At 43.6% G+C, this 25,458-nt stretch overlaps 1 protein-coding gene across 2 annotated transcripts; it reads right to left on the bottom strand.

The window, feature by feature from the left end:
• GPAT4 (glycerol-3-phosphate acyltransferase 4) lies at window positions 1-24,874 on the bottom strand. Of its 2 annotated transcripts, none has more exons than XM_078871531.1 (13): window positions 24,607-24,874; window positions 22,659-22,975; window positions 19,950-20,019; window positions 17,872-18,166; window positions 14,737-14,811; window positions 10,748-10,837; window positions 8,795-8,888; window positions 8,243-8,358; window positions 7,384-7,439; window positions 6,519-6,604; window positions 5,546-5,674; window positions 4,903-4,982; window positions 1-4,358 (listed from the first exon to the last, which is right to left on the bottom strand). In XM_078871531.1, the coding sequence occupies exons 2-13, from the start codon at window positions 22,854-22,856 to the stop codon at window positions 4,250-4,252; spliced, it is 1,398 nt and encodes a 465-aa protein (XP_078727657.1). In that variant the 5' UTR covers window positions 22,857-22,975; window positions 24,607-24,874; the 3' UTR covers window positions 1-4,249. The 2 variants fall into 2 exon arrangements, with proteins under 2 accessions (XP_078727657.1, XP_078727658.1); XM_078871532.1 differs by having other exon boundaries at window positions 24,762-24,874.
• Window positions 24,875-25,458: the final 584 nt, after the last annotated feature.

Here is a 25,458-nt window from a genome sequence, read left to right as displayed (position 1 = left end):
TTCCCACTTGGAAGTATTTAATATTCAAACTCTTTTTGGACAAATTCACTCATCACTTCACTTAACGAAGCCCAAAAAAAAAAAATCCAATATGACCTTGAATGTTGACCGCATCATAGGCAACATAAAGTGCATAAAATGCCACAAAAACCCCGAGGTCGTTGTAAAAAATTATAATCTAAAAATAACATTCTCTTGAACAATTCTATAAAGCACCACACGGACAACATAGGATCGTATCCAATCGGATTAACGTGCGTTTAAACTCGCCGATCTAACATCTTACCCTTTCACATCCTCGCTGCTGTAAAGTTGACATGAATTGCAAACCTCGAACCGGACGAGGGTCGATGTGATTTTGAGTTTACCACGCGGTCCAGTGACAATGTTGAAGGACATCAATTTGCCTAAATCTCTACGCCAGGTGCCTCGCCTAAGTAAAATACTGAGCTTGGCGTGCTGCATTCCATTTCAACTGACATTGGCTGTGATCCCGACAGCTTAAGAACCTTCGTGTTTGAAATTTTGGTGCTGTTACGTATGGTTGAAAAAACAGACCCATGAAAAACTTTTATCGTGATAAAAAAAACACTTAATCAGGAAATTGCCTCGTGGTTTCTTAGCAACTCCACATCTTCTTGGTTCTTTCGGTAAAGTCCCGTAGAAGGAAATAATAAAATAAAACATAATAAAATAATTCTCACGACGTTTCGGCCACAACGCAAGCAGCCGTCCTCAGGTGAAGAACAGGTCTGTCGGAAAGACATTCAGACGCTGTCTTTCCGACAGACCTGTTCTTCCGACAGACCTGTTCTGTTCTTCCGACAGACCTGTTCTTCACCTGAGGACGGCTGCTTGCGTTGTGGCCGAAACATCGTGAGAATTATTTTATTATGTTTTATTTTTATTATTTTATTTGCCTTCTACGTGACTTTACCGAAAGAACCAAGAAGATGAATCCCTGCAGTCACGAAAGCTTTAAATCGAAATTCAACTCCACATCATTCACAATATATTACATAGCTTCAACCGCTTTAGAGCAAGCAATCCTGACATCAGAGTATACTCTAACAGCACGTATGCCATCATCCGACTTGGGCAGAATCACTTGCCTTCTCAGGCATTATATTATTATTTAGAAAATGGGGAGGAAGATTTGTCAGCCTCTATCCAGGCAGGCTCAGATGCACATGAAGTCTGTTTGGTCAGAAGAGGGCAGAGAACGGCGAACAAGAATCAGCCAGTGTGCAACTCCGATTAGCACGGTTAGCTACGTACGGTGCGAAAGAAGTTCAACATACATACGAGACATTAGAGATGCATCGATTCATAGAATATCAATTATTAAACCTACGATACAAAAACCAAATCATGTGCGCAAGAAGGAACATTTGATTCATATATGCTGTATGCAATGGGATCCCGTTACTGCTGCAGCGAGTACGAGTGCTACTATTCAACGCAATGTGAAAGTAATTGATTGTTGAATTGCGACAATTCATTGAATCGCTCCACCCTTAATAGTCTTCACCGCAGACCTACAAAAAAACAGTAAACACGGATAGTTGCTCGCTCTCCCCCAGGCAGGGCACACACTCCATACACGATGGTTGAATGAACTATGTCTATACCATGCCAATAGTTCAGTTGAGATACCCACTGCAATCCGCTATGCATATATATGTATATGCAAAACAGGTGTGGTTATTGAGGTTAATCAAAACATAGACGTCACAAAGTACAAGGTCACCCCGCTATTGGTAAGCATTAGGTTGTTGTGACAAATAAAATACATAGTGGACTGCGTAGAATACCCGGCCTGGCCAGTACACCAGTGCCAGCGAGACAAGACGACTGATTGAAAGCAACAAACAAAATAACGTTACAGATTTCCACTCCTCGAGACACCGAGACTCCTTCTTCTTGATGGCTGTAGTTGTACACAGCAGCAATTGTTGGGACGAGCGTGAATGCATTCTGGGTTGTTTCCCATGCAATGTTGTTTTCAGATTGCACGCTATGTGCAACACAACGCATGGCAAGCATGAAAGATCTCAGTCTAAGCTGATGCCGCCCTTCGCACACTCGGTCTTTCTCTGGGCTCTGTTTTCACTCTCTAAACATTGCTTTGTGAAAGCTCAATATTTGTTAGAAAGAGCAAAAAAAACCACCATTTGAAGCAAGGCAAAGAAGTAGGGGAGGTTATTCACCGTCGATAACTCACAGTCGCGGGTGTATAACTCGAACCACCAAAGTGGAAACCACACATTTTAAAAAGCTCACAAGGGAACCCTGTACTCATGTACCGAAATGTGCAGTAGTCATCTACTGAATGTGGCGAAGACAGTTGCACGAGCTGGCTGGCTATTGGTCAAGATTGACATATGATTTACTCACAGACGTCACAACTTTCACAAGCTTCCATAGTACTCTGCAGTCAAATCACTACATGCGTTATGGCCTGCCATGGAATGCTCAATTTGTTTGACATCTCAGACCTTTTCATTACTCTTCAAATTATTGTCTTTGTCGCTGTGAACCCAATGCACTTGAGATGGATGCCACCACCAGCTCTGACCCCAGAATCCATTCAATTTAAATCAGACCGCAAGTCATGGCCCTTAAAAAAAGATACGAGCGAAACAACCTCTCCACAATATTCCCACTGGAAACATTAAAGTCGAAAATTGACGTGGACTTCCATACCTTCCCCCCCATCTTTCTGTTAAATTACTTCCCAAAGCTATAAGCCCTCGAGAAGACCACGAAGTGGTTGGGAGGGCCAAAGACTAACACCAATTAATGCATTTCAATAGCAAGCCTGCAGGTGGGCTTGTAGCGCTTTCACGGATGTGCGGATTAACGGGCTGTCTTCCTGTAAACATTTGCACTGCTAACGCTTAGGATTCAGACGTCTTTTTTGCCACAAACATCTGATCGTATGTATCCATGGGTAGGACTTCATGTCATTTGTGAACTAGCGTTACGAGTGTATATATACGTCATCTTTTTTGTGCATGTGTGTGGTGACGGCAAGCACGCACTTGTGGATACTCAAGATGGGTACGATTATCGTCGCGTGTGAACCAAAATGCACCCATGAACGAGTGCTGATTGATTTGAAGCTATATACACAACTGCGTGAACGCAAGCTATGGGTGCGATTTGTAAACAAATCAAAAGCTTCAACTTTATCTTGGTCCGTAATATTTTTGTTTCAATCCTCACCATTATGGGAAAACTATACATCAGTTTCTCGACTGTTGGGGACCATTTCAGAATCAAAAAGGTACAAAATAGTTAAAATATGGCTACGACAGGTTCTAAGCGACTGTGCGTATGTATATCTATCCAGTATTTCCGCGCCTCCGCTAAGTACGGTTGGCTACGTACGGTGCGAAAGAAGTTCACACATACATACAGTATTTGTTACCTTCAAATTCATAGTTTTCTTTTATAAGGTTGCCAGGTCTGTAACAAGTGAGCAGCTGTGATCTCTTCAGGGCACCCGCCTTATTTTGTGCACATGTGTACTTGTACGTTCGCAGGTGTAGGTCTGCATGCGTGCCTCACCAAGATATCCCCATAATGATCATGAATCGATCAATTTTGCCACCAAACAAACACACGCACAAACTCGTGACCGGACAAATATTAATATAAAAAAACGCAGTTGCACTTTAAGAACTTGTAATCACCTAGTGTTGTTGCACCGCACATAATTTACACAACTGAAAACATGTAGTGTTACGACTCTTCAAGGCCAGTGACCACACCCAGCGCAGAGGGGCCCGATGGTGTACAGGCAACGCAAGGTTAGGGTAGGGCAGACCACAGTGCAGGCTATGCCACTCACACGCGGTGGCATGTGCGTGTGTATGTGTGCGCGCGTACCGGTGCAGTGTGTGCAGTACTGGTGTGGAGTGCCAGCTACAGAATGCAGGTGAAGCATTTTGAAAGCCAAGGCTATTCTGTTATACTTGGAGTGCTATTAAAGTGGTGACGCACATCTACCGCGAACAGGGTAAAGGCAGCCTGTACCGCCGACTGCGAGCAATACAGCTGTAGTTGTAGCATCGAGGGATAACAGAGACAGAGGTGTAACATAGAATGCAAGTGCTGGTGGGAGGTCAGTGGGGGGGGCCTCGTGCGGTGTGTGCTGGAGTGAGGGCGGTGCCGATGTGATGGAGGTGGACACGGCCAGTGCAGGAAGAGTGCTGGTGTGTGGAGGGTACGCGTGGCACCGGTGTCATGAGGTGCCCTGCTCGCCGGGCTCCCCACAGATGGTCTTGCTGTACTGCTTCTGCTGCTCTTCCTTGAATGTGTTTTTGACTTTGCCCCTCTTGAGGCCACCGTCCCTGCGGAGGCACACCGACACCGAACCCTCAGCGACCGAGGTGACGGAGCACTGCGCCAAGCTGTGGCCCGAGCAGCCGCTTTGTAGCTCACGGATGTTGAGCGTGGTGCCGACATGGACATGGTTACAAAGGGCTAAACACGTACATCAAAAAGAACGATTAAACGATTTTTATTTTAACCAGGTAAGGCCCACTGAGCTATACAGCTCTTTTTCAGAAGTGACCTGGCCACAAATGATAGGTCAACAAAGTGGTTTATCATGTAGAAATGTACAACAGTCAAATACTCTAAGCGCCTGTTTCTAAATGTGGAGGGAAAAACCGGAGGACCTGGGGAAAATTCCACGCAACCACGGGGAGAACATGCAAACTCCAAATATACAAGCGTCAGGGTCGGGATCGAACCCACGAACTGATGCATGCCAGGGGATGCAGATAACATCTCGCCACCATGGCGAGATGGTAATTTACCAGTTGGCCAGGCTTAGCAGGGGAAAAGTAATGAAATGGGATTGCAACGTGCGAGTTGTCGAGTGCCGTTTACCACAGCAAGTCGACGAGGCCGCCCTGGCTGGCGATCTCGGCCTTAACGCGATTGGCAAACTGCACCGCGTCCTCATCCTCCTGCAGGGCACGCACGCCGGGCAATGCACAGAGCAAATGGCGATACATCGTCATCATCATCATCATTATCGTCGTGTGCAAATCAGTTATCTTTTCATCAGCGAGTTTCAATATATATAAACAATATTTGTTAATGTGTATATTAGCATGTCATATCTATGGGACCTTTTTGCCAGTATCAAAATACTGAAAAAATATAATAATAAACTTTAAAATGCATATATTATGATAGCATGTTTGTTTGCATGTTTTACCACAAGTATGTGTGGTTAATGCAGACATGATGCCTTGCAATTGGTATTAATTTAGTGTTTGAACATCTTAACACTGCAATGTTGAGAAGAGTGTTAAGTGCTGATCAGATGCCGTTGGAAAACACTTATCCGGAGGCTGGTGGACCAAACTGTACACCAGATCTTTTTTGGGTGGTAAAACAACACATTGCTCCCCCTCATTTCCACTGCGATAATTTGTCAGCTATTCTGTCAAGGCTCACCCCATGGCGATTTATTAAAAAACACAAACGCAAGCTCGATCAAAGATACAAGTGAAAACAAATTTACCCTGCGCGTCATGGGGGGAAGGTACCAGACGTTGCACACTATGGCCCAGCTGCTCATCATCCTCAGAAGGTAGTTCACCATGCCGTACTTGCTGCTGTTCCAGAAAGCATCTCCAAACTGCGGGTCGTACTGTCAAGCGGCGCAGACGAACACACATGCATGATTACAGCGGTGGCGATTAATAGACTCAAATTGTAGTCATCTTATGTCTTTTCGTGGACAATTACTCGAGCCCCATGTATTGTTGGCGGCCGACCGACTCCTTCTGGGAGGTGAGGAACCCCCCAAGAAGCCACGTCTACCGTGACATGACCGATGATGCCGATAACGTGAGCAAGCGCCACCCATCCCCTTCCGTCCATTGGGAACAGAGGTGAGACTTCGTTACCTACAATTTTTGTGTTATTCGATTAGCCGAAGAATTGAAAACCTAATTTGTAGAGGTCTACACACAATTGCACAATATGCCGAACTCCTATTCGTCTTTAATTTGTTGTACTTCCTCCGCACCTCTGATTAGCATGGTTGGCTACGTACAGTGTGAAAGAAGTTCAACATACATACATATGACAATGAATATACTAAAGACACATTCATGACCACACATTAACATAACTGAAAGTGTCGCTGTGGCATATCCATGAATGACATGAGACTGGACTTGAACATATATCCATGTAAAGCCCTTTTTTAAATTGTACTGTTGGACTAGGATGTTTGAACGCCGTGCGGATCATGGCAGTTATTTGACCGGACTTTATTTCGCTCGTCAGTGTGGGCTAGTGAAGACGAAGAACAGAGATGGGAGGATAGAAGTACCTTACAACGATGGCTTGTTCTGCTCTACCCGCTGCTGACCACAACGTGGTCCAAGCACGATTCAGGCTTAACTCTGCTTAGCTTTCGAGATTTGGCGAGATCTGGTACATTCCAAGTGATGTGTCATAGGAAAAAAGTTATTTATGATTCATACCTTGATGGCCACAGGGTAGATTGTCCCTTGGATTTCAAAGCTTCCCTTCTTGAACATCATGACCGATGTGTTGTTGATGCAGGTTCCTGGTTCACACACACACAAACACGCAACTCCATCAGCCGAATGTATCGAGGCAGGAAATTCACTCTGCCAGTCAATGGGACCCCACCACCATCTCTGTCACTGGGCACATCTGTTTATGGGCTATGTCTGGATAATATATTCGATAATAGTGTGCTTTTACTTATAAAAAGTAACGTGAACTTCTGTGAAAAACAATATATATATGACCAATTAAAGAGGATTCAAATTATGATAGAAAATTAGTTTCCTGCTGCTTGCTTTATTTACTTAACATGAATACGTTATGCAACACAATCATTTAATTGGATCAAGATGTTTAACGTTGGCTCTCTTGAGCCAGAGGCATAGCTGCAGAATTAAATGGTTTGAAGTTTTCGTGACTGCAATGATTCATAATCTTTGGGTTTTTCGGTAAAGTCACTTAGGTAAAATAATAAAATAAATGAAAACTAAATTAAATTACGAAGCCATCTCTGAGACACACTTAAGCAGTTGTGCTTAAGTGGTTGTGCTTAAGCGGTTGTGCTTTAGCTACGTTGTCCGCACCTGAAGGACGCTTATGTTGCACCCGAAATGTCGTGATTTAATTTAGTTGTTTTCATTTATTTTGTTTTTTACCTACGTGACTTTACCGAAAAAACCAAAGAGTATAATTAAATGGTATTTAGTTCGGCGAAAAATGTGCACACTGACAAAAAAGTATCGAAAGGAATAAAATAAATGTTTATTTCAAAAAGTAATTAAAAAAAACAATATGATATTGTGGTGAAACAAACACCTTCAGGAAAGATGAGTATTGGAAGCTTATTCTTGTTGGCCACATGTTCACTTAGCCTGAAATAAGAACACACAACCAGAAGTTATAGGCAATGGCGAATACACATGTTGTACCCAAAAAACGATCACCTAAGTGCAATGGTTGGAAATAATTATTGTCTCTTATGTGGACTTAAGTGTGAGAAAAACCTCTGGAATGTGTGGAGATTGTTTTTTATATATCATACAATTTCTCAGATATTGCCATCAAATGTTTAAAATGTAACTTTAGGGGCACTTTGCTGATTTTGTTGTTGTTAAAAGCTAGAAACTATTCTCAAATAAAGGTCTGGTTTTATCACAGATTCAAGTACAATTGTATGAATAGTGTGAACTAAACCTAAGATGAAAAATGTCTTCACTTAAATGCCTAACCATGTTGCAAGGTAAACAAACACTATACCCAATGTCGAACAAAAAGATAATTCACTTTATACTTTTCATCATCATCATTTAATAATATGTAATACCACACCTCTCTTGCAGTACACATTGACGTGCCAGAGCACAGGGTTTATTTGAAAATATTACTCGTTAAGGAAGTGGTTGCTGACCAATGTAAAAAAAAAAGCCACGATATAAATAATATACATAACGAAGGAAAGAGCAAAAACTGAAAAGTTAAAACGTGTTTTTTTTTCCACTTCATTTGAGTTAATCGTGTGGCATCTGAAAATAATCTATTCAATATCTGCTTAAATTGATTAATTGTAGGCGCATCAATAATATTTCCAAGTAAGCTGTTCACACTTTAGCGCGCCGGTCTTGTAATAAAAAACCCCCCATCTATTACTGACAACAAACGATCAAATGAAAGGTACCTTTTGGTGACCAGATTCCGGTCCTTGATCTCAGAACGCTCAAAAAAGACATGGGGGCAGGCCTTCACGATGGCCCTCTGTATGACCCCCATGAGGCCACCGTGTTTCTGCCCCACCTGCCACCAACACATTCAATAAGTTACACAACCATCACGTATCGGGTTCAAATTACACCAAGGGAAATGAGGCACACTATGTATGTTGAACTTCTTTCGCACCGTACGTAGCCAACCATGCTAATCGTTATTTCAGTTGCATTCCCACAGCTGAATTTGGATGATGCAGGTTTTCTAATCAATCCAATGATATTTGCATTTGTTAAATATATCCAAGACCTGCTTTCTTTGAAACAAGCATTTCCATTAGCAAGAGCTGACACGAACGTTTCATCTTATCTTAACTTCCCAGAAGTGGCCAGCAGATCATGCTACAATGTAAACAACAGCTGTACCAATGCAGCTTCTGGTAAAAAAAAAGAACGTGGATTATATCCACCAGATTCAAGCGAGAAAGTGGTGGTTGTTGGTAGGAATTGCAGCAGTGCGTTCATACCATGGCGTAACAACGGTCATTGGCCAAGATAATGACATCGATCGGTGATGTGTGGTTGGCAACACAGATTCCACCTTTCTTTGGCATGTTCTCCCTAATGAAGCAGACACAATCGCACAAACAAGCACAGACAAAGCACCCCCAAGAAAACGCATCCCATTAGCATCACACGCAAGTATTTTCTAAAGCAAACGAACACCGACCTTCATACTGTTATGGTACGTAAGTCAGTTCATATATATTTATTTTTAAAGTCGTTTCCTGTGTTCATTGTCACCATTTGTGCTCAGGTTTCACATACAGCTACATGTCGGCTGTGCCAATACGACTGTAAAACTTTGACAAGTTTCCCCCCTGACGAAGGAGAAGGAGATGTGCGCACACAATCGTACAAAGCACAAAAAACAAACACCACGAGCAAACATGCACCACTAGCATCACGCACAAAACTTTTAAAATAAAGAGAAATGTACACTGGTCCTCATCCTGCTGCAGTACAAAGGCGTGGGTTGGTTTCTACATTTAATTTAAAAAAGTCGTTTCCTGCATTCAGCATCACCATTTGTTCTCTGGCTTCATGTCCAACTATGTGTTGGCTGGACCTAAACCACTGTAAAATGTAGTTCATGGGAGCTGTTTAAATCATTACTTCAAGCCAAAAACTCACTCCCTAAAAGAGGATTAAAAGTATGGTTTGTCGAGATGTACCGCAGGTGCCTCATGAACACAGAACCAGCTCACTTGACGACACCGTGACTAAAATAGGCGTCTTATGATGTCACTGGATTAGGAATCTAAAACTGTAACCGGGTGATTAATATAGCAACAAGACTAACATTACAATGACTAGAAATATAAACACAAGACGATTTACTGAGAAGTATATATATTACATCCACGTCCTACGAGGAAATATATATGATAATTAAGAGGCATGTGCTGAAATATATATTTTTAAACCTCACAAAAACTTCAAGTTCAGAAAAGTAGGATTGTGTTGAATGTGAGCAGTTTAAGTTGAGTTTGTTGTCCTTTCCCCGCACCTGCGATAAGCACGGTTGGCTATGTAGGATGCGAAAGAAGTTCAACATACATACAAGTTGACAAAGTGGGTGAATTATCACGTTAATTGTGCAGCTATCTGTGGGGAAATGGTACAATAGACGTCAGAATTTTATCTTAATGAAGACAAAATGGCGTATCTAACATAGATATAGATTTCGATTTAAAGCTCTCGTGACTGCGGGGATTCATCTTCTTGTTTATTTCCGTAAAGTCACGTAGAAGGGAAATAATAAAATAATAAAAATAAAACATAATACAATTTAAATTCTCACGACATTTCGGCCACAACGCAAGCAGCCGTCCTCAGGTGAAGAAACAGAGCTGTCGGAAAGACAGCTGTCATCTGTGGATGGCTGCTTACGTTGTGGCCGAAACGTTATGAAAATGTTATTGTTTTATTTTTATTATTTCCCTTGTGACTTTACCGAAAGAACCAAGAATATAAATATAGATATGGGTTCATATTCTTAGGTTTTTTCGGTAACGTCACGTAGGTAAAACATTAAAATTAATAAAAGTAAAATAAAATAAAAATCACGACGTTTCGGAGGCAACACAAGCTTCCGTCTTCAGGTGGAACCGTCACAGCCACCTGAAGACGGAAGCTTGTGTTGCCTCCGAAACGTCGTGATTTTTATTTTTATTAATTTTAATGTTTTACCTACGTGACTTTACCGAAAAAACCGAAGAATATGAATCCTTGCAGTCACGAAAGCTTCAAATCTAGAATAGATATGGGTCACCAAGTTTTTGCAGGTTCCCTCTCAATTTTAACATTTCTGAATTGATCATTGTAATTTTTTTTTCTAATAATAATCTGGTCATGCCAATGACAGCCGACAGAATCCCAAACGAGAAACAATTGGCGAGTCGAGCTGCGGCGGTCACCGATTGTGGTAGGAGATGATCGCAGTGAGGGCGCGGGCACAGATCCTCATGCTCATGAGATGAACTTGATCGCTCAGCCACTCCTTCATCCTGTGAGACAGGCGGGTAGAGAGAATTCAGACATCCGCTGCCACACGTACACTCACAGACCCACGTTACAGCAACAGAAGCGGGATTGAAGGTGGTGGAGGAGGGGGAGTCAAGCTTTTTGCTGGAGCCCACTTGCATTTGCCTCAAATTGTTGCTGTTTTTACCTTTTCTCGAAGAGTATCACCAGAGATTCACACTTCACAAAAGTCATGTACAGCCCTGCTGATAAGGGCCTCACCCACGCCATCCGGTTGTGGGAGTTATTTTGCCATATTTATCAACACTGCTGAGTGTCAGTAAAGGCAGGGAGCAAAAATGTAGTAGCATAGAAGTACAGTACAAGACAGAATGTTGCTGCAATGACCTCTGATGTCTGCATATGGTGGTTAGCATGGCTACCTTCTGAAGCCTTAAAAAGCGATGATTTCACATTTTAAGCAAAGACAAAATATGAGAGATTGTATTTCATACACATATTGACCAAATTTCCCTTTGACCTGACATTTTTGGAAAGATGCAGTTTTTCCACCCACCATGCATTGTCAACTCACAAAGACGATGCATTGCAGAGATGTCATCATGATGCCATCCAATTATATTATTTCCAAAAATTGCCTTTTGTAAAACCTGATTAAATTCAGATTGTGTTGTGTGTATATATCTTTGAAGGACATTATTTTCTGGGTCAAAAAAATAATAATTGAGTCGAACAACATGCTGTAAAGAATGACATCGCAACAAATGAGGATGAGCCCTTCACATTTGGCTATAAGTTTTTTTAGCCAAGCAGGCATAAAGTTATACTAATATTAATATCTATCAAGTATTTACCCACAAATCTGGCTGTCGCATGATGAGGCTTGGTTGTAATTACCAGTGAAATGTCGTACGCCAATTATAAATGTTTTGGGTTCACACTAGGAGTAACGAATTTGAGCCGTTTTGTTTCCGTGACAAATCTTACTAATCGGCTGTGTCGGGTGGTGGTTAAGCGATCAAACACAAAAAAAAAGCCTCGATTATGGATATCAAAGCAATGTTGTCCAGTAAAGCCACAATGACTCTCGAAGCTCATTCAAAGGGGGATGGGGTCGGTCCTACTTGTAATGTTTATGCGAACTCATTTCCAGAATTCAGAATGTGCCAATTACTTCAACAAATGCACCGTGTACAAAGTTGCTGCGACAGGCAGGCCGGCCCGAGAAAAAGGGTGACTCCAGGCAGCTGCTTATGTCAACAGTGGAAAATGCTTTGAGATGATGGAAATATCATCTGAAAAAAGGCCCTCAGAATTTACTCACTTAAAACAACAAACAGCGTTGAGAATGACACCAACAGCTGAAGAGTTGGTAAGTTTTTTTCATGGCAAGGATTCAACAAAGGTTTTTAATTAAGATGCACAGTATCAATAGAGGACTAGCCTTTGGACCTCATCTCTATATTGCAATATATTCAAGCACCAAGGCAGCACTAACATGGACCTAGCTTGGTACATTCAGTCACATCCCAAGGCCTAACATCACCTGGATGTAAGCCACACAGGCAGAATGCATCTGGACAACAAAACATCTCATCATCGTTCCTATATAGGAGAGAGCAGAACTTTGTGGGTCCCGAATATATCCTTACAATTCCAGAAAATGTCAATAAATGACTGCAATAAACTGCAACACATACCATTTGAAGCATGCATTTCCTAGTTTACAAATTTAAATACAATTTTAGAATCAACTAATTATTACATGCCGACTTTTTCCCACGTTTTTTCTCCGGGTGCTCCGATTTCCTCCCACATGTTAACACCGATGCATTGGCAGAAAACACCTTAATATACAAAAAAACGCAGAGCTTTCAAGATAATTTGGTTCCAGCTTACTGCCTGCTGCTATCTCTCCTGCTCGTCTGTGGTTTCTCTTCACGCCCCCCCCCCCCCCGAGTCGTTCTCTCTCTAAGAGAGAAAGCGATTGCTGTACTCCATTACATATACAAATAAACATTTTTTATTATCAAATACGTTTTCTTCCATACAGCCAGCTATACTGCAAACACATTTAGGCACTCTCTCAGCCGCAAAACTGAAGCCAAAACCCCCAAAAGTTGCTTAATGAGTAGCACTGCTAGTAAGCAAGGATGCATTACTAAACAGTATAAGACAGAGTCTGCCTTAAGGTTCACTGGAGAGGGACATTGAGCATGAACAAAAACACTTGTCAAGTCTATTACATAATATGCAGACATGATTCCTTGCAAAAGGTTTCAAGTTGGTGTTTTAACATCTTAACACAGCTGTTTTGTTGCCAGAAAAAAGGGGAAAACCTATTCTCATATTTTGGTACTGGCAAAGGAGGTCCCATTACACCAACTCTTCAAAACTAAATATTTTGACAAAAGCCATGTAACGATTCACTTCTCTGGCAACTTAATGAATTGTCAAGATTCAGGATCACGATTAAATGTAATAATCATCTTTTTGTCTGCTTTTCTCCCCATTTCATTGTATTAACTTTCTCATTTGCTCCATCACATTTGCTCATTAGCATCGACACATTGGAAATATTATTTTGACGAAGTGTAAGTAATCTATTCTTAGACGCAATTCAAGGTATGTATCAATTTAATCGATGCACACTCCACAGCAGGCAATGGCATATACAGATTCACTCACCCCACCAGTAATTCGATACATTGTCAGAATTTGGGATACTAATGCCATACTTTCTTCTATACAATTTTACTGTCTCAATTTTACTGTCTCACTAAAATTGTATACCACGTGCATATACCTGGATTCACTCTTCAACACACCGGTGGGCTAAAGTAGTGAACTATTTGTCTTTTGTCAACGTGACACTTTTTTGCTGATTGGCCGTGTCGGGTGGTGGAGGGTTACGACACATTTATAAATAACGCAATTTAACCCAAAAAGTTGATTATGAATAAATCTTATATTACATGCACAGTTGGATGCAAGCAAGAAGGAAGCGTGAAAACAAACTTTTATCAGCTTATATCAATGCATTGTTGCATTATTACCCTATTAATTTTCAAGCGGACAGCTTGCTTATAAGTTTTGAAGGTGAAAAAATGTGCGGCTTCCTCCTACATTATAAGCCCCCATAATCGTTGACAACCGTAAAGTGCGAAGCAAGTTAAACACCACGTTTTGTGGACCACTCATTGATATGCTAATTTTTTCTCTAACCCCCCTCCCTCTCTCTGCCTCCGCCCCCCCCTGTCTATTTAAGGCCACCCCACAGAGACGATCACCCCTCTCTGTAATACCTGTGTTGCTCTCGCTATGTATGTATCTTGGTGATATCTGTCTGCTAATATGTCTGTCTATAGTTTTCTGGTTAGATATTATGTCGCTATTTCATTATACCTGATGATGATTGCTTGTGTTGCAATCGAAACGTCGTATTCTATTATTTAATTTAATTTATTATTTTATCTTTAGACGTGACTTAACCGAAAGAACCAAATAATAAGTTAAACATGGGTCTGGTTTGGGTGCAATTCTACTTTCATCGTTAACAGCGGCTGTACCCAGCCTCCACAGACAAGAGGGCATAAACCATCAAGCAAATTCCGGTTATACTCGCAGAAGCTTTTGGTAAACCATTCAACAAAGACGATCACTACTTCGCGCGCTTCCAGATGTACTTATGCGGCCGTTTCGAACGCTCTTCCTTCTAACATTAGGAAGCCACTGAAGCTATGTTTTTTTAAACTATTTTTTTTATGATTTGTGTTTAGTTTGTTGTCCTTACCCTACACCTCCGATTATCACGGTTGGCTACGTATGGTGAGAAAGAAGTTCAACATACAAACATACAGGTGCTGTTAATGTTAATTGGACCAGGGTGCGAAGTCAACCGTACACAAGTGTGGGTACTCACTTGCCCTCGGGGAAATAGCCGAGAACCGTAGTGCTGACCACCAGCCAGCCAATGCCGATAAATGCCAAAGTCACCCTGAAGGGAAATAAAAATGAGCACGAGTTGACAGAACAGCACCAATAAAAGCAGCGTTAACCCGGCCAGTTTGAGGATAGGTGCGAGTTGGAATGTTCAGCAAAAACGCTTCTCATGACCACGTGTGTTAAGAATCTCCCAGACCATCGTGGCCACTAATTTCAGTGAAACACTATTATTTAGTTTATTACCTAATCTTGCCAAAAGCCATGCACCCACCACAGACCACCTGTTTGATGTGGCAGGTGGCAGTGCGCAGCACTAGACCTGGGTTTTGCATTCCTTCAATAACATGCCCGGACCAGCAATCTTAAATAATTGTTTGCCAAACCGCACATTAGGGCAAGAATTGAATACAATTAATGTAGTTGGTGGTCAGAATTGAGGAGTAATGCTCAACGAGAAAGTTATGCATCTCTCTCCTGTGGTTTTCTGTCCTGGGGAGCACAAACCAGATTAAACAAAGAGAAAAAAACACCACGGATTATATATTTTTCCAAAGTCACCATTGCACGCAAAACGTCTGATGGTCCGATTATGGGGAAAAGCAATTACTGTACCACGCAAACACGAACATCTTTAGCAATACCCATCTATGAGGATTTGCACAAACAGATGAGAAAATTTAAAGCAGACCGAGCGAACGATCAGAGTCATGTTGACACTGCCCACCGATGGGCACTGGGACCTTGACCTGACAAAGAACAGAGCTCGGTGCCTTCGTATATACCCCTTTTTCACTGCCACATCCAAGCCATGCCAGGACTGTTCCCAGGCAGGCCCTTCACGGGTCAGGAGCCACAGGTTGTTTTTCCACTGCAGAAAGCCAAGTTTGTGCTGCTGACATCGCATCCTTTGCATGGTGTGGAGTGGCGATGCCATGTTGCAGTTCCATCTTTCCTCACGGTGTACTGATGTCACGCACGCCGAACGTTGTTATTAAACTCTGCCCTTGGCCTAACTGGGTTCTGAGGTACAGTAGATTATCTTAATGACCACCCCTGTTAACAAATAACGACGGGCTTCCGTAGAGCAAAATGTGTTCTCTTATCAACTATTCCCTTGGTAACGACAGGCTGTTGTAGGTACAGTAAAAATCAATTAATGCATTGATCAACCATGTTTCTTTTAATATTATGTGTTTATAATTTTGTTAGTATCTTTATATATTAATATCCATTGTTTAAAATTGATAATATACATTTCTTGGGTGAAAAAAGGTAACATTCGATGCTATCGGAACAAATTAAGCTTTTAACATGTATTTCCTATACTCGCTTAAGGACCAAATCACTCAACGACCAGTTTTGTGGAACCAATCACCGTCGTTAAGAGGGGTTCTACTTTAAATTCAATGGTCTTGTCAGACCAAGGTGTATCATGGTCTGTTCACGGCACGGCATATCACAAGTCTAAAACAACCTGTACGGCGAGACCCTGTGAGGGCTCGGCTGATATGTGCCAGTGGAAGGGGGACATTAGTGGCTGCCCACTTAAAAGGAAAATAGTCAAGAGTGGTTTCCCAATTATTCATGAGCATGCGGTGGTGCACATATCCTATTGACAGCGGCAAGATAGTGGTTAAAATTCCACATTCCTATGGTGGGGCGAGTCGATCCATAGAACCACATTTATTGACTTTCTGCTAGTACTTTCCTTGCAAAGGAAAGTGCAAAGGAAAGTACTCACAGAAATAAATCAGACAAAAAAAACAAATCAAAGGGATAACGTTCCACCAGGAGTTAAACTATTGCGGAATGGGAATGATAACGATTGCATCACATGGCCAGTTGAATCCAAAAATTAGCTGACATTTAAAATTCTTCATCATCAATATCCCCAATTAATCCACTGCTGAATGAAGACCTCCCAAATCCATCACCATCACTCATGGTTTTGCCATGATCCAATCCACCAAGCATCTGCATATGATCTGATTTCATTGCTCCATCTTTGCAATGGAAGTATTTTCTGGCGCATTTCCTCCCTTGGCTGTGACTCCATCATTATTCTCAACCGCCGGCAATCATCTCTTCTAGCGATGTCCTACAAAAGACCATTTACTTTCACTAAAAGTAAAGAAGATGCTTTTAATCTGCATTCATTCTAAAATCCATGCGTTCCTCTGTCTCTCTCAATGTAATTCAAAGCATGCACCACTCTGCTACTATGCACACCTTTCAGCTCTTCTTCCGTTTCCTTAACCTTTTCTGCTTCTGATCCATAAGGCACAGCAGAATACGTGGATCTAGGATAGTTATTGAAGGTGGACTGAGCTCACAATGATGAAAGAAATGGACGAGAACATATTGGGGCGCATTCAAGAAGGTGAAATTAGCGGTGAAAAATTAACATGGCAAAGTGCCGAAAGAAGAACGTGTTTAATCGGTGTGTACTACGTGTAAAAATACATTGTGCTCCCAGCTACAATAAAAAAAGGAGAGAGTGCACATCGCAACAGATACAGGCAGGGCCAGATTTACATTTAATGGGGGACCCAGGTCTGTTAGTTTGGAGGCCCCTCTGTTTATTCAATTCCTTCCCCTTGCTGTTTTACAACAACTTATGCTCGATGTCAAACGCTCCCATTGCTATTTACCTTGATAAATTCAGTTCCTGTTTTTCAATGTTCAATACAAATTTCACAGCTAATTCAAAGTTCACGTTAACAGAGATTTTCACATTTTGACACAACTGGTAGGTATACATATTGTGATACTATGGCTTTATTTCCAAATTACCTATAGAATTTTATCATCGTGCATTCTCAAACATCATCAACATCAGCCATGGTTAATGCACTCCTGGAAGGTCTCACCAAGAGGTCGCCACCTCCAACAATCCACCCAGCACCTGCACAACCATCTCCCTGGTGGGCGTCCTCTCGGCCGTATTCCATTCCTAACCCTTGAACTTCTTTCACACCGTACGTAGCCAACTGTGCTAATCGGAGGTACTCGAACATTATAAATCGTTATGTATTTTTGATGGACCCTCAGAATCCCGAGGCCCCAGGGGTGAGAGGCGTGGGGGGAGGGGGTAGGTGGAGGGGGCACTGACCGTAGTGGCAGCAGGAAGCCGTATCTCACGGCGACGCCGAGGCCCCACAGGACGGTGAGACGCACGCTAATGTACTGGAAGTAGTTGTTGGTGCGAGTGAGCAGGTTCCACGACTCGATCTCCTCGGCCGTGAAGCGCTTGGTCACGTCGTCCTCAACGATGGCCTCCAGGCCCTTGCGGCAGAAGTAGAACGTGTCGGCGAGGCCGAACTCGGGCGCCGGCTCCCCGCCCACTGCCAGCCGCCCCTTGGCGATCTCCTCCTCCAGGCTGCTCTCCTCCACCTTGACGAGGATTCCTGCGACAAACGACGACGACGACTTTTCTGGCATCCCAAAAGCACGACTGGACATCTGTGAAACTACTGGACATCTGTGAAAGAACTTTATAGCCAAAATTAGAATGTTCTGATTTTGACTTGCGTTCGAGGAGGGCAGGTATCGTCTTGGTTCTTTCGGTAAAGTCACGTAGAAGGAAAATAAGTAGACTGTCTACTTGACAGACCTATTCTCCACCTGAAGACGGCTGCTTGCGTTGTGGCCGAAACGTCGTGAGAATAATTTTATGTTTTATTTTTATTATTTTATTATTTTCCTTCTACGTGACTTCACCGAAAGAACCAAGACGATGAATCCCTGCAGTCACGAAAGCTTTAAATCGAGGGCAGGTATGTCTGCAATTTTTCGAGAGATACGGTCGCCGGTTCCTTCTACGCCACCTCTATCCCGAATCACCCTGTATGTATGTTGACTTAAAAAAGTGCTTGTGAAGTGCGTTCAACACAAAGTGTTAAGAATTGCAATGGCGGCATTTTATAAGCCACCTGCTAAAAGGAGAATGTGTGAAGTCTTTTTAAGTGAGTATTTTTTATAGCTCACTCTAAATGAGAAGTTAGCAAGCCATAAAAAGCATTAAATACTACCGACCTGTGAACAGTTATTACAGTGATGTTACATAAACGTTTATTTTAATGGTACACAATAATAATAAAACAATTACTTGGTGTCACCATCACAGCCATACATATTTACAATCTTGAATTTATTTTTTATCATAAATTATTAACTCAGATGAATCAGATGTGTGAGTAACGCAGAAGAGACATGCCATTGGCAGGTAAGAAACAACGAATTTAAAGAACGTTAATCCTACAGCAGTTTCAACAATGAGGTATTATTATTTCACAAGCTATAAAAAAGCATGCCACGATATTCACATTTGAATGACTGTACAAATGTTAAAACAAGTCGGTGACGGCTGCGTCATTTATCAAGCACTTCAGAAGCAATCGCCATAAAAGAACTAGCAGCTGTGCCCACAGTTTAAATGATTGTACTGCAATAATTTAGTTTGTGCCTTACTTAGGCGGTTATTCATTGTACACCTCATTAAAGGCCACAGATCTGCTCGTGAAAGGAAGTCTGGTGTGATTTTCCCCAAAATACATTTCCCAGATTATCGTAAGAGTGTGAAAATACAACAACAACAACAGTCCGTGCTGCGGACCAAACGCTTATGCAAGATCACGTTTACACCAATTAGTTTAATAGAACTCAAGTTAACTCAATTACAATGTGTATAATACACAAGTAAAACACGACACCGTGTGAAAGCGAAAATAACACCACAAGCACGACCAACAAGAACATTATTCCGAGTTGAGTTCTGGTTACAACTCTTCTCGCACTTGTCGAGACTCTTCTGAAAGTCACCGAATGGTTGGACGTACGCAGACGCCTGTGAAACGTCTCCCTGTTCTTAATTCTATAGCAAAAAAGTTACCGGCTGTCAGATTATAATTCATAACCTATATTGCATTGAACACAAGCACAAAAGTTGAGTTTCATCACCAAGAATAACTCGATGAGTATCAAAACACTTATCAATGGCATTGACCTAACATCCCAAAGCAGGAAACTCCTGAAAATGAGGCTTGAGACTCATCGTGACATTTATTGGCTTAAACAAAGGGCGTTTTTATCACTATAAACGCATTGGACACGTGCATAGGAAACTCTTTCAATTGGAAAACATCGGGGGGAGGGGGGTGGGTGTTTGGTAAGCAGTGGGCACCCACTCACCATTGGAGTTGGTATTGTATGCCTTGTGCTTCGATTCCTTGATGCCACGCTCTATCCTCAAGGTGGCCCACTGCAAGGACACACACGTCACGAGGTTACGCCATGGCAAAGCACGCAAAAGCCCATTGCGCCACGGTGATTCACACGCAAGATCCGTACGGGGAACTGCGCGTGGGGCAACGGTGAGTCGTGGTGGACCAAACGGTGACTCCGCCACTCCCGCACTTCCGACAAAAACCCGATCCACATGTCGCTCGATGCCATGGGGTGTGCCCATCGCCTGTGCGTCTGCCTTGCGACACACAGGATTTTTTTTCGTAGGACCAATAAAGATGCAATTGTGTGCCCGGATTGCTTTACAGATGCAAACGTCGACCTCGTCATCCTCGCCCACAGGGTACAACCTACTGTAAAGAGCTTTAACAGCATCTGACACATGGCAATTATGCAATGTTTTAAAGGAACAAAAGTGACAACGCCTTGGAAAAATACTTCAACAGCTGAATACGCTGATTTTTTACTCCTGAATGGTAGCCAAAAACAGTTGCCAAGTGTTTACAATTTTCTGTAGATGTTATGATACATCATTCATATACATACAATTTATATAGTTATACTGTACACATGTTTGCTAAATTGTCTGCATGTTTCACAAAAACATGTTCGGCTTCAATGACAGGGTTATTCAATCAACAGGGAACTGATTTCATAGTTCAGACTTTGTTGTTAGACCGTAACGCATGCCTGTGAAGTTGGACGAGGTTGGACGGGGGTCTAACAAATGCAAATATCTCTTTTATAGCCTGTAACAGACTCTTGAGGCAAGTGCTGTGTGCAAGCACCTATGAAAGCCGGCATGGCGCACGAGGGGGTGGGTGGCCAGCACCATGACGAGAGCTGCCTTCTTACTCCCGAGCGCCAATGTTTACACACCACACCAAGTACTCAATTGAGGCCGAGTCGACCTAGGGGAGGCCTAGGACCGACTCAGATAATCGTCACTGGTGTTGGCTATGAGTGGGAATTGAACTCGGGTCGCCGGGCTCATATCGCAGGGGGCTAACTGTTGCAGTACTGCTCTAGCAGACAAAACACATGGACTGAGGCTTGACATCTGTTCATTGATGCACATTATTCATTACCAGTATACAATGCAGCTGCACTCATTCAAGTGACAGCAACAGCTTGCAAAGTTGGCTCCTTTATTCGCAAACCAGGGTGAATATTCAAATGCATCCAAAATAGGACGACTTCATATGTAGAAATATGTACACATTTTCTCACGTGCTGTTGAACAAGAGGCATGTTTAACAGTTAGATTTAAGTGCCAGGGTTTTGTAAATCGGAAGAACGGCAAAAAAAACTTTCTTAAATTCAGATTTTGGTGAGTTTGGCGATACGCTTACGAGCCATCCCGCGAGTAAAGTAAAGCCTGCAGGCGGAGGCGTTAGGATAAACATTGCACATAAAGAATGCGATGACGACTGGATAAACGGGGATGACGACTTGTCAAGTGGCATTTGCTGGTCCAAACAAAACAGTTCACGGGGTCGCTGCCGGAAGGCGCTCCTTTTAAAAAGGGATCGTCAAGGAAAAAGGAATCCCCCTACCAAGACCCAACCACCGTTTGCTCTGAAGGGAATTCGCTCTCTTCCCATAAGTGTACTTGTTGCTTAAACAGGGGAAGAGGAATCGGGAAGGAGTGTGCAGATAGGAACTGTACGTATCCTGCACTCGTTATAAGTGAAATTATTGGATGCGTCAAGAGACTTGTTAGAATGAAGCTACTGTACTAGTCTGTAATAACAGTCACCTCCTGGGATGGTGTTTGTAATGTCTTGCACAATTATAAGACTACACATAACAGCTCTGAAAATGTGAAATCATTCCACATTCCAAATAATAATTTACAGAAATTTAGCCATAAAAGCTAAATACATTAACTGCAACCATCTTAATCGTTCGTTCTTCCTTCCAGCAGTTTTTCGACCATCATTTTTTAAACCAACGTTGCAGAGATTGGATCCCACACTGTAATCATTGTGGATAAGGGCCATGTGACTGTGCAGTGTGGGCAATTGTGCGAGTGGTTTATGGGGGAGATGCAGTGTGGCAAATCGTGTGTACTTGAGTGTTCTGTAGTATTAGAGAGCAGTGGTGTTGCGGTTAGCGCTACGCTGCGCTACGAACCCAGCGACCCGAGTTCGATTCCCGCTCGCGGCCAACACCAGTGACGATTATATGAACTGGTCCCGGGCCTCCCCTCCGTCGACTCAGACTCAAATGAGTACCTAGTGCAGTAGGTTAACATCACCACTAGGGAGACAAAGGTGGCCGGGCGTGGTTCTGGTCACCTACCCCCGAGGTGCGCCATACCGGCCTTCATAGGTGCTACTCGCTAACAGCACTTGCCCCAACAGTCTGTTACAGGCTAAACGGGGGATCTTTGTTTTGTAGTATTGCTGTATGGTGTGTAGCCGGTGTGTGATGTGGTGGGGTAGTGTTGTGGTGCATGCCATAGTATGCTATGTAGCATGGTATTTGATTGGTGTGCAGTTTGGCCTATGGTTTAATTAGGATCTACAATTTAAGTTTTAACCGTCACATGATGAACACTCAGTGGCATAGCCAGGGGGAACATTGCTGCCTGCTACTGCGGACTCAGACGCAGGTCTGCGATATGTTTTCCCGCAGACCGTTCACCCTCACCTCGAATATCTTGAGCAGGCTGCGCATGTAGATCGTCCGGATGCCGAAGGAGATGCCGAAGGTGGCGGGCACAATGATGAAGACGAGCAGAATGGTGAGCCATACGCTCAGGGACAGCCCCAGCGCTGCCACCAGGGCACCCTGCAGCCCCAAGGCCTCCCAGCCCAACAACCACCCACAGCCCAAGTCCGATCCCATGGTGGCAGCTCGCTCGGTTGTCTGTCCACCCCCCTCACCTCGTGGGACGCTAGGACGCTCGGCCTCCAATCGCCACGGCAACGAACCACGGGGCAGGCAACGACGATGGAGAGATGAGGCTGTGCCACGGACAAGGAATGGACAGGGGTTGAGTTTTGTTTTCTATTCATCGGTGCACAACTTAGCTGCCGTGACGTGCGGATCGGAAACGTGGACATTTGGCGAATGGGAACGCAACCGAAATGAGTGCATCCAGTTTGCATGGCCGTGGTGCATGCTCAGCAGTTTCAGTGGCTGGGGAAGAAACGCAGATGGGTCATCACACAGCAAAAGCAAAACTTCAAACCACCCCCGCCCGAATAATATACACTTGTGTGCAATATGTATAGATTTGTGTTAATATTCATCAGGTCTATTGGTGCAGAACACAGTGTAAACCGTTATAAACAACTGATAAGACGCATCAAGCGTGTGATTTTTGTTTTCAACAATTGATCTGTTATAATAATATAATGTGTGTCATTAACGTGTTGTTATGAATGACATCGATGTTAATTAGTGTAATTGTTGTTAATGTTATACTCGTATGGGTGCTTATACGTATACTCATTAACGTTAGTTAGTTAATAATATTAATATAAGCACGCTCTGTTCACTAATGCTATTGAGGCGCTGTCATGAATGGTATCAATGTCATGAATTCGAACGATCAAAGTGAAGAATGCATTATAAACAATGTTACTAGCAATAACTTTTACTTTCAATATCCACGCTTTGCTGTCGACCGTATTGACATTGAAGTGCAGTTTAACGAAATATGCCAATGATGTTGACTGTACAATGCTCACCAAAACTTAAGTGTTACAATCTCTCACTCTATAATATATTCGAATGTTTCAAATCATCGCACAGTCGTCGATTGTACACTGCTTAGCTGTCAACCCATTACGTGTTACCCGTATTCTTGTACAGGACAATTGAGTTTCCAGATAAAGGCGGCCTACATCCGTTTCAACACGTGTCAATGTGTTTGTGTGTCTCCCTTGTGATGGGACTTTATAGGTTGAACGTTGAGGTGTATGAGGCCCACGGGGTGACCAATAAGGGTCTGAATTTGTCCGTAATAAGGCAGGGGCACTGATAAGGGGTTGAAATCGATGATACTGCGACGTGTATTGAATGACGCCACATCAATGATTTCAAAACCGGCATCATCCATCCATCCATCAATGTTGGATCTCAACAATTCCGAAACTTACGACCGCTCCCACCAACGTCGCTACAACAAACACCGTGGACACATTGTGAATAGACCAAGCTCTGCTTTAGACCACAACCACTAGCACCACCAGCTGCTTCACCCACCACCACTAGCACCACCACCAGCACCACCAGCACCAGCAGCAGCTGTAATGGACACTTGAGACGAGGCGACGGGAGGGAATGAACAATTCTCGCCCCCGAGTTGGGCGAGCGGATTTTTGCCATTTGCCATCGCACGTCGGCGAACCCCAACAACGTGCATCGTCTAGAACTCTTTCCAGATTGCACATCAACAACAACATCATCATCATCAACATCATCAATATCAACATCATCAATATCAACATCATCATCATCATCAACATCAACATCATCAACATCATCATAAATAACAACATCAACAACATCATCATAAATAACACCATCAACAACATCATCAGCAACATCATCATCATCAGCGGCGGCGGCTACTTTCTCTCTTTCTCACCTCCTCCGCCTCCTTCAACTCACGAGTCGACCTGATGGTGGCGGCGATGGGTGACGAACCCCAATACGAGAAGACCCTCCCCCCCGTCCACCTCGTCGCAAGACTGCTCGGCCGCCCTGACTTAGAACACCACCACCACAACCACCACCACCCACCACGTCTTGTTGTTTGTGGCAGCTTCGTGCTGCTGCTGCTGTTGGTGGTGGTGACGACTGAAGAAGCGCGCGAGGCTCGCGCGAGCGCCGCTCTCCGTCGCCCCGAGTCGCCTGTCACGAGGCCACGCCCATCGCCCCGCCCCTCGCCCCGCCCATCGGGGCGTGGCCTCGGTGCGCTCCTCCGCAGCGATTCGCTCGCGAATTTTGAGGCACCGCGGCGAATTGTTCAACGGGGTTTCCTTTGCTGGGGGGGGGGAGCAGTGAGAGTGGGGGGAGTGAGAGTGGGGGGGAGTTATAGGGGGGTGGGGGGAGTGAGAAGAATGGGGGGAGTGGGGTGGGGGGGACTGAAAGGGGGTGGGAGTGATAGGGGGGTGGGGAGAGTGAGAGGGGGGAGTGAGAGGGGGGTGGGAGTGGGGTGGGGGGAGTGAGAAGGTGGGAGTGGGGTGGGGGGAGTGAGAGGGGGCTGGGAGTGATAGGAGGGGGGAGTGAGAGGGGGGGCTGGGAGTGAGAGGGGGGAGTGAGAGGGGGTGGGGGGAGTGAGAGGGGGATGGGGGAGTGAGAGGGGGGAGTGAGAGGGGGGAGTAAGAAGGTGGGAGTGGGGGTCGTGGGAATGAGAGGGGCGGGGTAACTTCTAGAATGCTCCGAACGAGTCCATTGCTTGCAAGAGCTCTTTGCGTACGGGTGGCAGCAGGGATGT

This window comes from Lampetra fluviatilis, chromosome 32 (assembly GCF_964198595.1).
Source record: "Lampetra fluviatilis chromosome 32, kcLamFluv1.1, whole genome shotgun sequence".
NCBI lineage: Eukaryota > Metazoa > Chordata > Hyperoartia > Petromyzontiformes > Petromyzontidae > Lampetra > Lampetra fluviatilis.
The sequence above is the reverse complement of the archived record's forward strand: the minus strand, read 5'-3'. Positions and strand labels throughout refer to the sequence as shown.